We start from the raw sequence: 15,462 nt of genomic DNA, 5'->3' as shown, positions 1-15,462 counted from the left end.
TCATGGTATGAGAACCCGTTACATTCGTCTGAGACTGCAAAGTAATCGTGCCCTGGTGGTGTTAAAACAGTGGAGCAGACAGAAAGCGTCCAGCGCTGATGTTTTATGAATGTTTAAATATCTGATTTTCTCTTCATTTAAGGGTTGAGTGGCACAGAAGACACTGTCATTGGAAGCTGGTTGGTAATATTCATTCGCTGTCGTGTCTGACATCGTAACATTCCAATGATGGCTCTCCTGAACCTGCAGTCAACAAATGTATTAGTAAGGAAAGAAAGTGACAAGAAAGATGGGACAAGGAGGCCTTACTTTTTGTTGGTGATGACATAGATGCAAGGATTGTAAAAGGTGGAGGACTTGGCGAAGAGTGGGGCAATTATGGCCATTGCAGCTGGAATCATTTTGGGGTCACCAAATGATGCCCACAAACACACAATCGAATATGGAGACCAGGCAGCCAGGAACATCACTATCATTATAACGGACATCTAAAAAATAATTAAGCATTCAAGTTAACGAAAACCAGAGGGCACACAAAACCAGTCAAGCAGTATTTATATAAACTATTAGCCAATTATATTTATTTATATTTTGATTAGGGTGCCGTTTACAAAACACCATTTTCAACTAAAAATGGGAAAAAATTATTATTTCAGTTTTAGTAATTTTAGTACTTAAACCATTTTCATTTTAAGTTGCTGAGACAAAATTTCTCATTTTCATTTAATATCATAAAAATTTTTTATTTCAGCTTTATTTCAATTACTTAAACTGATTTTTGATAGTTTTAGTTATTGGTTACATTTACCCTCAAGTGAATGGGATTTTATGGCAAAAATAAATAAAATACTTTTGCTTGCCTTGGTCACGTCCATCTGGTCAGACCAATCCATGTCGATGCCGTCTAGGCAGTTACTAACTTTGAACCTCTTCACAGTAACTACTACGTTATAGTAGCAGTAGAACATGACCGACAGTGGAATGATGAAGTTGACAATGATCACAGTCATTGTGTAGGACACAAAAGATCTAAAAGCAAACAGGATCAGACCACTTGTAATACCCTCTCCACTTTTAAGATTCACAATTCACATTTACAGAGTGGTAAAACTGATAAAAGATTAGTACAGGAATAAAATGGGTTTCTATGGCCTGGCCTGTAATATCAATCTTCACTCACGCGTCATTGTTTCTCCAGTTGATGGTGCAGGTGGCTCCTGTGGGGTCAGGGGCATATCCTGCCCAACCAATGATGGGCATGGCTGACCAAAACACAGCATTCAGCCAAGCAGCCACAATTAGAAGTGTGTATGACAATGTTGACAGCTTCTGTCCTGTAACAAACACACATTAATAGATATCCTACAGCATTTTGGACAAGTGACATTGACTCTCCACTAAGTCAATGACGGTCCTTAGTGGTTCATATTTCATTCAGGCAGTTGTATGGACAGATTCATACCTACATCAGATCGACATATGGTAAGGTATCGGTCAATGGCAACCACAGTGAGCAGCCCAATACTGGCCATTCCGAAGAATATATTCAGCGCAGCATAGATCTGTAACAGAGGTAACAAGTTCTGTTATTCTTATGCAAGAAAGTAGCCTATGTTCTAGCGGAATTAGGCAAAAAATAATGAGATTTTATGTTTTGATAAAAATGTGTCTCAAATATTTTTAATATCTAGCACTTTTGGGCATTATCTTTTATTGTTATGTCTTCAGAGGAAAAAAGTAGTGAAACAATTTTGTTAAAATATTATAAATATAATGCAAGGTTAGTACAGGTTGCAAATCTACTAAGAACATGCGTGCTTTATGACACTCTTACTCATCATTGTCCCCTAACAATGCAACTATGATTATATTTACAATTTTGCTTAATTATACAATCAAAATGACTGTGTTTGTTGAAAAAGTAGGAGGTGCACACCTGGCAGCCCATGTAGCCAAATTTCCAGCTCCCGTGCAAATCTGAGGCTGCTGACATGGGGTAACCAATACCGGCTACGCCAATGTCAGTGAAAGCCAGATTAATGATGATAGCATTTGTGGCAGTACGCAACTCTCTGAACTTCACAAACATCAGCAGCACCACAATGTTACTAGTCAGACTGACCACTCCTGATAGAGATAGAAAAAGACACAGGGAGAGCAGGAGGTTAGAAGGATAGTTTACCCCCAAATTAAAATGTTGTCATCATTTACTCACCCTCATGTTGTTCCAAACCTGTATGAGTTTCTTTCTTCTGTTTAACACAAAAGATGATATTTTGAAAAATGTTGGTAATCAACAGTTGACGGTAGCCATTGACTTCCATAGTATTTTTTTGTATGGTAGTCAACCGTCAACTTTTGATTACCATCATTCTATAAAATCTTCTTACAGGTTTGGAACAGACTCATGGTTTGAAACAACTTGAAGGTGAGTAGCCTAGCCTAAATGGTGACAAAATTGTTCATTTTTGGATGAATTATCACTTTAGGACATTTGTGGACACAAAGACATTAGTCTCACACACATATAGGCTATTATTTCATGTCTAAACATTTCCCGTATTCAGTTTCCCGTTTTATAGCCTACTACACCCCTGCTGGTTACCTCACACGCCTGGCTGAATCTGTAAATGTTGTTCAAGGAATGCTTAAAAACATTGTCCTGAATTTAAGCCTACCCAGCTAACTAAAATATATTACAAGAACATTTAGCTAAGGATCCCATTAAATTATGAAAACGTTATTTTCTGAATTTTTAAAATGTCAATTTTTAAAAATGTTTTAAAAATGTTTTTTTTCTTGATTTTACGAGAGTTAAGGTAACATTTCTATTAAATTTGGAAATTATTTTTGGCAACGTTACTTCTGATTGTTCTCTGAACGTTCTGAAACAAGCAGTAGGCCTAACCTATAACATAAAAAATAAAAACATTAGACGAACGTCCGACTAAAACATTTCGGAAAAACATCACGGACGATGTATAAATAACTTGACTAAGAAAATTATTAATAAAGACAAAATAACTTTGAACGAATGTCAACGTTACGTAGCCTAAAGTCGAAGACCAGATAACTTTAAACAAAATATCTATTAACGTTAGTTCATAATTTTGAGAGAATCGTCGAACTAAAATGTTAAAAAAAAGTTCTATGATCGGTATAGGCCTAATTAACATTTTTATACTAACATTTTGAGAACATTATTAAAAGGCAGATAACTTTGAACAAATGTTTTATTAAATTATTTACTCATATTTTTAAGAGAACCTTGCTAGTTAGACACAGTTCCTGTTTTGGCCCCAAAGGCAATTCTTGGCAATTGGTTTACTAAACTCTTACTTAATGAGAAGATATGACAATTCAAAAAATTAGGCTATTAAATTATGTACTTGATAATTATTAAACTAGTTATTTAAAAGTTTCAGTTAATTTATAACTAATTGCTAACATCAAATACAAAATGTAACATTATACACACAACCACTGCTATTTACCTGCTGTGATGAGGTATGCAGCGACAATATTGTGTTCTGTTTGTGAGAAAGCGCTTTTTTCACCATAAACGTTCTCAGCAGAAGCGTTCAGAAATCCAGAAGCCATCTCTTCGTCACACATAATCATATAGGTTATAAACACCACTCAGGTTTCAGATCTGTCTAACATTCACATCTGTTTAAACAAAACCATGCAGCTTTAAAAAAAAAAAGAAGTCCAGACTCCCCAGTCCTACCTAGAAAGAGATCATAAAACTGTGTGTGCTTATGGGATGTAGAAGGTTATGGGGTGATTGAGGGAATGAAGGGCTGGAAAAGCATTGGCCTGGATTATGTTCTCTAATTATGTTTTCTGCTTGGTTTGTGAGGACTGAAGAAACCGTTGTTTCAGTACTAATCTGCACATGAAAGCTTTTCATTCTATGCAATAGAAAAGCTTTATTGGAATGTGGAGTACAAGTCATTAGCATAATTCACCATTAAAACAACAAAAGTGCAGCAATAAATTGATAAGCACAATTCAGTATAGTTCAAACAAGAACTATGTGCAAATGCAGATAAGTGCAAATAGGTAAAAAGCATCTGCAGTAGCAGCATTATTGTTATTTCAAGTATGTTATTACATCACTTTTGGATTAAACAGTTTGTCAAAGATGAAGTGCCTTGAGTGGCCTATCATAAGTTTGCAAGTTTATAACAATGATGCTTTATCATTGTTATAACAGATATATATATATATATAGTGTGTGTGTGTGTGTGTGTGTGTGTGTGTGTGTGTGTGTGTGTGTGTGTGTGTGTGTGTGTGTGTGTGTGTGTATGTGTGGCCTGGTAAACCCTACCTTATGGGGACAAAATGTCCCCATGGCAATATCTGAAATCCTTGTTCGTGTGGGGACATTTTTTGGTCCCCATGAGGAAAACAGCTTATAAATCATACTAAGTGATGTTTTTTGAAAATGTAAAAATGCAGAAAGTTTTCTGTGATGGGTAGGTTTAGGGGAAGGGTTAGTGTAAGGGAATAGAATATACAGTTTTTACAGTATAAAAATCATTATGTCTATGGAAAGTCCCCATAAAACATGGAAACACTACATATGTTTTGTGTGTGTGTGTGTGTGTGTGTGTGTGTGTGTGTGTGTGTGTGTGTGTGTGTGTGTGTGTGTGTGTGTGTGTGTGTGTGTGTGTGTGTGTGTGTGTGTGTGTGTGTGTGTGTGTGTGTGTGTGTGTGTAGAAATACGATGACAGACTTGACATACAGCTCTCTTAAAAATAAAGGTTTCAGAAGGTTTTTTCTCCCACAGCAATGCCGTAACCTTATGGGTTGCCTAAAGAATCTTTTAATGAAAAAGTCTTGAAAGAACCATTTTTCTGTGTGCAGAACATTATTATTAGCCTATCTAAACAACCCTGTTTTTTGTTGTTGTTTTTTTTACAATAAAGCACTTTTTGTCTAAAGGAAAGGTTCCATGGGTGTTAAAGGTTATTCATGGACCCATTGATGCCATTAAATAACCTTTATTTTTAAGAAAAGTATTTCTCGGCAAACTTCCACATTATAAGACCTGTAAATCACACCATGATGGAAGTTTTTTTTTACTTTTTTACATTCATATTCATATTCACAGGCCAAATGATTTACATGTAAAGGCAATATTTTTTTATATATCAACCGTTTTTTTTTCAAAGTGGTTTTACACATTAGTGTGTGCATAATAAAGAAACAAATAAAAATATAGCTAGGTGATATTAAATGTGGATTGAATGGGGTATGGGGGGTATAAAATTACTATACACTTTCACTTAGGCTACTTTAATTTTAACTAATCCTAATCCATTGACAGTTTACATAAAGGGATGAAGACAAACACTCTACTAACATCAAAACCAACAGCCACCACTAGATGGCCTTGTGTACACGCACTCTCCTTATACGTGACGTTTTAACGGATATTACGTACACGGAAAACCTTGTGTTTTCTGTCATGTGATGATCGCACATAAACAAGTGAAGAACTTTTTATAAAACTGGGTTGAATTGAAGGTAATACTATTACATTTTGCGTCTTATGCCTTTAATATATCTTTCCTCAATTTATAATTACTATATTTAGAAATGTTAGTGTTTAGTTGGAAATTGCTGTCGACAATGAAATGCCCTCAAGATACTGCCAAAATTTCGTGTAACTTCCACGTCGTCCTTTAATTTTTTTGCTACAGGGTGCAGCAGGGGAGCTACATAGTCAGTCTAATGAATATGGCAGATGTGAGTATGTTTGTAATGCATTTGCTGAAACAACTTTTCTTAGAAATGTCATAATGCGTTTTATTTAATTGTTACAGAATCTGAGGAGTTATTTGTATAAACAACTGCCAAGGTAAACGGATTTATCTTGGATTTTAGACAAGTTTTGTTCTTCATCATGCATTCTGAGTTGTAATGATTACTTTTCTCTGACATAATCAGTGTTGAAGGACTCCATGCAATAGTGGTGACAGATAGAGATGGAGTCCCTGTAATCAAAGGTAACAGCCTCAGCTCTGAGTTTCATGTCTGTTTGTATGTCTGCTGAAGCTCCATCTGAGATTTGACTTCTTTTCTCCTTTAGTTGCCAATGACAATGCCCCTGACTATGCACTGCGGCCAGCGTTCCTGTCAACCTTTGCCTTGGCAACTGACCAGGGCAGCAAGCTTGGCTTGTCCAAAAATAAGAGCATCATTTGTTACTATAACACATACCAGGTACTTTATTTATATTTAAACACACATATGACTTGTTCCTTATGGACATTTTCAGACAGTAATGACGTGTTTTCAGTTATCAACATTGCACATCTAGAAACCTTTGTAATATTAAAATGGGAAATACGGGCAAAAATAAATTTGCTCATCTCTTGTTAGAAGTTCTATCAACTACAACTGCTTCTACTTATGAAAACCTTGGGATTGTGAAACATGTCCATTAAACATTACTTGTTATAATATATGCGGTTATTTATTTCCTTGGCAGATTGTACAGTTCAACCGATTACCCTTAGTGATAAGCTTCATCGCAAGTAGTAATGCCAACACAGGTGAGTCTCTCCAATAGGACAAAAGCCACAGAGCCTCTTCGGTTGTATGCTCATGACGATAACAGCTCAATGATTCATTTCCCTGATTTTTTCTTTCATATTTAGGTTTGATCTTCAGTCTTGAGAAGGAGCTAGTCCCTCTGATTGAAGAACTAAGACAGGTGGTGGAAGTAGCTTAGTTGCTATTCATCTTAGTAACTACAGGAATCAGACATTTGGACAAGAGTCAAGATCGCCCATCCAGTCTGATGTCTTGATGTTCTAGCTCATACACACACATATGTACATATATAATGTTGACTGGTCTTGATTCTGTGTGTCTTTTATGAATGTAACCTGCTCCTTTTTGTCTCCTCCTAATTAATAAATTTGTCTAAAGCTTTGGTTTACAAAAATAAATTTTATTGACATTTTTACAGAAGGGGCTTCTCCGTAGGAAAATGGGTACAAGTATGAGTTCATTGTCAGTTCACACATCACATTAGAAGTAGCATTGCTATTAAGAGAAATGATAATTTTATACCTTTTATTTAGTTCTATAGAGTACTGCAGGGATTATGCATTTTTGTAGGCCAAAAATCGGAGTTCTTTGATTAACACAAGTGTAAGATAGTTTTATGTTTTATTCATTGACATAAAATGTAACAGTAATGCCCTCATGTGTTTTTTCAAGTTTTTTTTAACTTTTACTAGTCTTGAAAAAAGCAGGTGCTAACAAATGGTTCAGTGGGACTACAGATTGTTGAGGACATTAAACATTATGAATTCAGAGTAGTATATGTGCACATCCAAACATCACTTCAGCAGGTGCTTGATCATAAGAAAACTGAGCTGAAATGCAAAAGAACTGGTGCACTATTTCTGTTCCCAAAGAAGTTTAATAAATTGCAACGTTTCGACTACAAACGATGGTCTTGCACTGAATAGGAAAACTCATCTATTCACTATTTTGTTTTCATAGCCTCATTGCATTTTAAAGCGTGCACTATTCTAACTCAAACTTAGTGATGGTGACGTTGAATTTGTACTTAAGATATAGCCTACTTTTAGCTTTTTACTTCTGGCGATTGTCTTTAGGCTTCAAACTTCATAACATTTTTACTTGTGAAGATGTACAAAATGCGCAAGAACTTTTGTTGGTCATAGATCTTGTTTTCTGCAATAATCCAAAAGTCAATGTAAAAATACTGTTGGGTTTTTGCAGAGGGAATAGACTTCCAGGTTAGCCTACAAAATACATCACTGCAGCTCTCGATTCAGGAAAAAGGTATCTTACATCCAAAGGTCTTTCAATGCACAAACTTCATTATATTTTACATGTTTACTTCTTAGTCACAGCCATGCATATAAGGGGGTATTGTACGTATGTTTGGGAGCAGACACACCGTTTAAAGGAACATTCAGCAAGTATAGCTTGGCTTGGAGAAGAATAAGAAAATCTGAAAGTTCCACACAGAACACAATATATATATATATATATATAAAAAAAAACTTCCTACAGTCAATTATAAAACAAACATTGGTAATGCACTGCTTCCAGACTCTTTTTAAAGAGTGGTGTATTGGGACTTCGCTTAACCAAGATGGAAAATCTTGCATGTGTGATTCAGTGGCCAGATTATATCTTCATGCGATATCTACCATAATGCCAAATCAGATGAAGTTAATGAATCCTGTGTAATTACTAACATTAAACTGCACACAGCTCACATTGCTCCAGTGCTACTTCTCCATGTTGAACATCATCGGCCTTTCTTTACCTGTGACTGGAAATGCAGGGTAGTCATCATTAGAGATAAGGACAACAAAAAGACAAATACACCTATGATCAGACTGGTGCAGAGGGTCAGATAGATTAATTAAACAAATAAATAATTTACTATTTATACTGTTGAACCATTACGTATATTGATTATTCATAGTGATTGTTCTTTCATGGTTAACATATTAGCTTCTGCTTACCAGTTTCCATCGTAGTAACTTTATCCATTCGTCTGCTTCAGCACCGGATTTTGCACACAAATAAAACGTCCTCTCGGGGAAAACCAGACTATAGGAAAGAGAGAGAGAAAAATTCAAATAGAAGAATATTAATAAAGAGTTGCATAGTAAAGTAAAAAAGGCTGAAATTGAGCATACATCGGAAAATAGGTGGGAAGGAGGAAGTCCATGTATAGGAGTGTCTGACTGTACTTCCTCATTACTGAGTTTCACTTACATGTAGGAAAATATTACATGCAATAGATATTGAACGCACAATTTTTGGATTTTGATATGAAATTGTAATTACCTTTTAACCTATCATTATATCTTAGTACACAGTACACCGAAAATGTGAGTTTTTTCATGCAGATTCTCTCTAATGCTGATTTAGTGAGCACAGGAACTGTGTAATACCGCAGATATACTAGCTCATTTTCAGTTGTCAAAAATAGCCAGTAATTTTATGGTTGGCCAATTGCAGAAGTTTCAGATTTAAAAACAAACAGGACATCTAGTCTAGCACAATAGAAAAAGTCTCATATTTTCTTCAGAAACTTTGCTTTTGTAAGAAAATTAACAGTCTACCATTAGCATCAACATTTTGGGCATCTCTCTTTATTTCCCTGAAGCCTCTATGGTTAAACTAGCACTTTTTTTAATTGTCATATTTTGTCACATTTATTTTTATAGCACTTTATGCAAGACTGTTTCAAAGCAGCTTCACAATAATAAACAGGAAAGTAACAGAATTATGATGCATACTTTATCAAATAAGTGATTCAAATTCTGCTGTAAAGCAGATGTAATAAGGTAATAATGACTCATTATTATTGATCATTGATCATTCATTAATTGTAGCCGCCCTTGTCACAAACTCATGGTTGTGCACCATTCAGACTTGAACTGAGAACGCCTTTTAAATTACAAATCCTGAATTTGAATGAATGCAGAATGTAGAACTGTAATTCCTTTTTTCTGTAATTGAATTGAAGTAAGTAAATTCAAACTTCAAGAAAATTCAAACATGTGCATATATCCCTCTTATAAATGAGTTTTGGATTCTATGAACTTTTTTCAGAATGTCACCAAATGGTATAAAATTATATATTCTCTACTAAACAAAAGGGAAGCCAATATTTTCTGAATTTTGTCTATCCCTTACACCCAAGAGAGAAAAAAAGGAAATCAGATATGCAGTCATATCATAAATTTCTCACCAGAAGCAGTTGACCCTCTCCTGACTGTAATCAAACTGTACAGCAGAGCACTCCGTCAGATTCAGGGTTCGTATCGGCTCTACAAACTGAGGGGACAGTTTTCTGAGAGATAAATAATCAACTTTAATGGTTATCTAATTCTAAATCTTATTGTACAAAATACATGGACCTACCATTTTGTCCTTGAAATATTTAAGTTCATATCTATTCAGTGTGAACCATCTCTGTTTCCAGTTCTGCCCAGAAAATCCATAAAGAAGAATCCCATCAGCCAAAATAACTAGGTCTAGGTTTGCTCTAGAACCAGTTTAACCCATTCACAAATTACCTTATTAGTTTTACTGTAAACATTGGTTTAAATTTTTAACATTATTAGTCTATATATATATATATATATATATATTTTGTGTAACCATACCTTGATAAGCGATCCTTGTTTAACCAGATAACCCTCTTTTGTGCCAAGCTGTTAACAACATGAAAAGACTTTCAATGATTCAGGAGCACAGACAATACTACTAAGACACAGCTAAATTCCACTCACTGCATATATGTATTGATTTTTAACCCAATTCTAAGTGCTGAAAGCCATTTTCTGATAATATACATTGCAGCATCACCTCTTTTCTCACAGTGCCTGAAACGGTTCCATAAAGGATTCGGCCTCTTTAAAGCCTGCCTTTCAGAGCCTACTCTGCTCTGATTGGTTCAGTTGTCCATTCTGTTGAGAAACGCCATTACCATATCTGAATTTCAACTTTGGATGCTTCCCTTAGTACTTGTTAAACACAGTGATATGAATAGTAACGATGCCGTCAGTTTCATCATATCAATTCCAGCCCGAGTCCTCATCCTTTGGTAGTGCAAGTGTAACGGAGGCCAGCTAGTGAGAGCTGTGCGGGTAAACCTCACTCTCCTGATCTCAAGAGGCACACAAGCGAATGATTCTAGAGACTGTGGTCTTTAGCGTCCTTGTTTGCATGCGTCCCACCCGGAGCAGGGCAAGTAGGACTAGAGGGGTTACGTTGGTGCCGTGACCCAGATGGGAGTGAGGTTTAGGAGGCTGAGTGTAACGGAGGCCAGCTAGTGACAGCTGTGCAGGTAAACTTCACTCCATTGATCTCCAGCTTTCGCAGTGCAGAAAACATCATCTTCTCAACATGTCGCCAACACAAACCAAACACTTCCGGGCATCAGCTACAACTACAGTGTTTGAAGGCAGGTCAAAGTAAGCATTATGCACATTTGTTACAAACCTACGTAGGTTCGAGCAGGAAGTAAAGCTGGAATTACTGACGACGCCTTTCAGACAGTTCAGAATCGGTTCATTCTTTTGGGAGAGTAACTCCATATATCATGCACTTTAATCTTTGAAATTTTGCAGAACTTTTACATTCACAAACAGTTATATAACACTTCATGAAAGGTTACATCCACAGGGGCACTTTAGATGCAATACATTTGTGCATGTGTGTCTGTATAAAGTAATTTTGACTTACTGCTGGAGCATTAGGCACCAAGTCATTTTCATGCCGGCCTGTCTGCATGGCCGTATGCACACACACCGTCTCATAAATAGATGGCTCTTCCACCTGCCGTGGGTACGGGAACCGTAGCACTATCAGATTTCCTTGGTTACAAGAGTGAAACAGGAAACAGGGTGACTGTGCCGCAGAAGTGCTGAAAAGTTTGTGAACTGTAAATTAAAGGCAAACAGCTAACCTGTCTCGCTGCCTAGCAGAGGCTGATTGGCAAAGTGACTGCAAAAATCTTGAAGGGAAGGGAATTCATTGAAGCCAAAGGAATATCTGCCAAACTGCCGGCGGACATGAAAGTGTTTCACTGAATCCTTTGCTCTAAAGAAGTGTTGATGGAAAAGAGAGTGAGTATGTGCTGCCATACTGTGACTGAATTCTCAATATTACTTGATTTTAACTTGTTTATGGGGTATAAAAGCAATATCACACCTAGTCACACTGAAATAGGCTGAATATTTCAGTGTGCCTAAAATATTACTGAATATCAGTAATATTAGTCACACTGAATATCACAGATATTATCATATAATACCACACACTATAAACGAAGAGTCAGAATTAAATGTATTTATACATATAAGTCTGTCACAGTGATGTGAGCAGGGTACTGCCTCATGCCTTGTGTCAATCAGTTTTCATTTATATATTCAACTGAGAGTAAGCACCTTTATTTTGCAAGACACAAGACTACAGTGGTTCACAACTGACACTTTGAAAAAAGAAAAAGGAACTGAAAAACTTCAAATAAACTGAATACCCACAGAAAATTAGAGAAATGGAAAAATAAGGGGACTAGCAAAAAGGCATGTTGGGTCATCATTTTACTTTTTAAATTGTTTGAGTAATAAAAGGGCAGAGGATTGCAACTCATATTAGAAAAGGTGAGAGTCTACTTCTGCACAGAACAAAGGTCACATATGTTCATTTGAGGTTATATTATACTTTATTATTTGAAAGTGTAGTGTCAGTAAGATTCTTAAAGAAATTGGTACTTTTATTCAGCAAGGATGGTTCTATTTCTATTTTAAATAAATGCTGTTCTTTTTAACTTTCTATTTATCAAAGACTCCTCAAAAAAACTAAAAATTATTAAGCAGCACTTAAAAACAATTGAGGTTAATTTTAGGTAGCTTTGTGGGTAGACTTCTCTATAAATTGCATTCAGTGCACACAAGAAAAATATCCAACTTGCATAATCTGCAGTACGTTGACTGCAAGTACTTCTGAACTTTTGTCCCAAATGGATATTTCTTACCGGACAGACAAAGCAAAGCAGTCAGCACCCTTGTTGCTGTTTCGGAGTAAAAAATTCCCATCTATCCCATTCGAAAGGAGAAGGGCTTCAGCTGCATGCCGGGACAAATCATAATGATACCAGCTACAGAGAGAAACAAATTGGGGCACTTAAACACAAAGCCATGTTGTATGGTGATGTCGAATATCAACTGTCAACATCCACTGACATATTTGCTATTGTTCCAGATTCTGAAACTTTTGCATTAAAATATAAAAATGTAAGGACGGGTTGATTTTCATCACTGTATTAGTGAGAATCTAATGAGCAATTAGATTAAATTACAATTAGCAATTGAATTATAGTTAAATGTAAAACATTCACATGGATTACTGTAATTAGAATTGGGGCGAATGTGCTTACTGGTAATAAAAATAATGTCCCAAAGCAAATATTAATAATAATGAATAAAAAATAAATAAACTTAAGGCTCCTAAAATAGGGGTTAAATATAAAACTGACATGTTGGGCTTTGTGGGATTTGAAAAAAGCCTTTGATTAATCATGTGAAATTAAAATGTACACTGAATAAAATAATGTTTTACATTTGTTGTGCTATGTTGTCGTTAACAAAAAAAAACACTTCATAAAAATAGGTTAAATTATATAACAGACAATTAGTGGGGGAACAGGTTTCTGCAACCCTTTCATTCACTAAAGAAGTAAAATAGGAGAAGTTTTCCTCGTTTATTCGCTGACGTAGATTACCTCGACAAAAAACAGTTGTATACAAATCAAATAAACAACTAACAAGTTTGCTCGTTATATACTTTTTTATACTGTTTTACTGCTCTTCCCTTTTTAAATTCTCACATGAGAACATAACACGAAAAACTGTGAAACTTTCACAGAAACAAGTTTAGCTCAAGAACATAAAACGCATCAAATACATGTACAACCGTCATGGGGGAGTTAACATAACTGAGTGCTTTTTACTGCACATAACTGAGCTCAATCGTGTACACTGCTTACTATCATGTAGAGAATTATTATTTCATGAGTGGTGTTTGCGTTTAGAAAGGTCCAAGTAGATCATAAACAGAGTTGTTTGAGCTCACCTAACTGACTCCAGCTCGTCGAGTTCTTCCCCGCTGCTCCGTGTTGAACTGACACTCATGGTCTGATGATGACTGAAGCAGATTTTCAGTGTGGTCGCTGTCAGTCAGTCAATCATTCATTCAGACTCAGGCATTTACTAAATAATCTCAGTTCAGCTCGAAGAAACAGTTTCTCACGTAAAGTTGCTCTTGCGTAAGAATCGAAAGCTACAGAGGCAGGGAAGTCGAGTAGATCCGCCCACCATTTAAATCAATGTCAAAATGTATACCATGTGCTAATGTGCACTTGTTCTCATATTCGACTGACTGGCCACATTTCAACCATGTAGACGCGAGCGACGAGGCAAAACTTAAATAGCGACAAAACTCCCTCGACAATGAATATAATTAGGTAGGGTGAATGCAGGTAAAGTGGGCCGTTTAAGCTTGATTGTACTGTGATGAATGGGTTTACACATTCAGAGCACGACACTAGTCTTAAATGAAAGAGATACTACTTAATTTTTATTCCGGTCGAAAACTCTCTGAAATAAGATTTTATTTTCGAAATTATAAGGTTGCACTTGCTCATTAATTGTAAACAAATATTAGTGTGGCAGTTCCTGTTTTTTGCTACTACAGATACATTTTTTTTGTTTTCTTGTAAGGTGTTTAAATATTGGTGCCCTACTTTGGCTAAATGTGTTAGATAAAGTGGATTCAGGTGAAGTGGGCGACCTTTAACCTTTAGTAATTATATCCAAATTCATTAAATAAATTGACATTTATTGATTACTTTATAGTTGAAATGTATAATCTACTGTTTTTTTTAAAACAGAGGTGAAACATAAGCTCTAGTTTTTTTTTAAACTTATTTAAAATTCTTAATTCATAATATTATGAATAATATGTAAAGATTATTAAATTAAATTTGATGGAAATCTTGAAACAAGACTTAAATATATTACTGTACCTGATATTTATCCAAATGAATCGATATTGAATCAAGATCGGAATCGATACACAAGCTTATTAATTGAAATCGTAAAATTTGTGTCAAGCACTAATAAAAACAGTAGGCCTACTAGTTATTGTACCATGTAAACATTGTAAATGAAACTAAACTTAAAGCTGCAGTCCGTAGTTTTTCCTCTTTTTTGCCATCTTTGTTTGAAATCTGCAATTGCAGTTATTCGCGGAATTATCAACTTTACGTGGGTTGTGCCTCGGCACGGCACAGCGCAGATGAATCCAGTGTTTTGAGGAGAATGTGCGGCTGTCAGTCACCGCGCCAGTGTGGATACTGTCATTCGGAATCACAGATTCTACTTTTTGGAAGTAATATAAAATGATAAGAATTTCTTACCAACATAAGAATTTTCACCGGAAAATGTCATCTGAACAAGTAGGTAACATCCACTTTGGTTCTGACCAACTAAGGGGAAAAAAGCATTGCAGTAAATTGCACTGATTAAATCTAACGATCGCTTATATCACATCAAACTGTGCAAATTATACTTTGTTCTCAAATAGTTAATGTTAACAACATCAGCATTGCGTGACTACATTTAATGCCATTCCGATATTCATACTTGTTTTCGCATGGGCCCTGTTGCAGTCTCTTTTTTTCTGTAGCCACTTCGAAGTCTTTTGCATTTTACAACGGGTGAATCTCCAGTTGTCACTGGTGATTGCAGTTTGAACCTCAGTTTGAAGTTTAATTACACTGAACAAAATTATTTTAGAGTGGCCTTTTATTGTGGCCAGCCTAAGGCACACCTGTGCAATAATCATGCTGTCTAATCAGCATCTTGATATGCCACGAGG

At 35.8% G+C, this 15,462-nt stretch overlaps 3 protein-coding genes across 3 annotated transcripts; 1 reads left to right on the top strand and 2 right to left on the bottom strand.

The window, feature by feature from the left end:
- Nucleotides 1–25: 25 nt before the first annotated feature.
- Nucleotides 26–3,741, bottom strand: rrh (retinal pigment epithelium-derived rhodopsin homolog). Its single transcript, XM_077237366.1, has 7 exons — nucleotides 3,495–3,741; nucleotides 1,937–2,127; nucleotides 1,463–1,562; nucleotides 1,181–1,334; nucleotides 861–1,029; nucleotides 310–488; nucleotides 26–243 (listed from the first exon to the last, which is right to left on the bottom strand). Exons 1-7 carry the CDS (start codon nucleotides 3,619–3,621, stop codon nucleotides 138–140), a joined length of 1,026 nt encoding a protein of 341 aa, XP_077093481.1. The 5' UTR covers nucleotides 3,622–3,741; the 3' UTR covers nucleotides 26–137.
- A 1,690-nt stretch (nucleotides 3,742–5,431) lies between these two features.
- Nucleotides 5,432–6,965, top strand: lamtor3 (late endosomal/lysosomal adaptor, MAPK and MTOR activator 3). The gene is made up of 7 exons (XM_077237364.1): nucleotides 5,432–5,535; nucleotides 5,712–5,757; nucleotides 5,835–5,869; nucleotides 5,959–6,017; nucleotides 6,101–6,234; nucleotides 6,503–6,566; nucleotides 6,672–6,965. The coding sequence occupies exons 2-7, from the start codon at nucleotides 5,743–5,745 to the stop codon at nucleotides 6,743–6,745; spliced, it is 381 nt and encodes a 126-aa protein (XP_077093479.1). The 5' UTR covers nucleotides 5,432–5,535; nucleotides 5,712–5,742; the 3' UTR covers nucleotides 6,746–6,965.
- On the bottom strand, nucleotides 6,947–13,850 carry dapp1 (dual adaptor of phosphotyrosine and 3-phosphoinositides). The gene is made up of 9 exons (XM_077237363.1): nucleotides 13,657–13,850; nucleotides 12,560–12,682; nucleotides 11,489–11,622; nucleotides 11,266–11,396; nucleotides 10,185–10,232; nucleotides 9,940–10,002; nucleotides 9,767–9,852; nucleotides 8,529–8,616; nucleotides 6,947–8,332 (listed from the first exon to the last, which is right to left on the bottom strand). Exons 1-9 carry the CDS (start codon nucleotides 13,713–13,715, stop codon nucleotides 8,309–8,311), a joined length of 756 nt encoding a protein of 251 aa, XP_077093478.1. The 5' UTR covers nucleotides 13,716–13,850; the 3' UTR covers nucleotides 6,947–8,308.
- Nucleotides 13,851–15,462: the final 1,612 nt, after the last annotated feature.

This window comes from Siphateles boraxobius, unplaced genomic scaffold, assembly GCF_051911475.1.
Source record: "Siphateles boraxobius isolate OS27281-9 unplaced genomic scaffold, OSU_SipBor_1 20, whole genome shotgun sequence".
In the NCBI taxonomy this organism is placed as follows: Eukaryota; Metazoa; Chordata; class Actinopteri; order Cypriniformes; family Leuciscidae; genus Siphateles; species Siphateles boraxobius.
The sequence above is the reverse complement of the archived record's forward strand: the minus strand, read 5'-3'. Positions and strand labels throughout refer to the sequence as shown.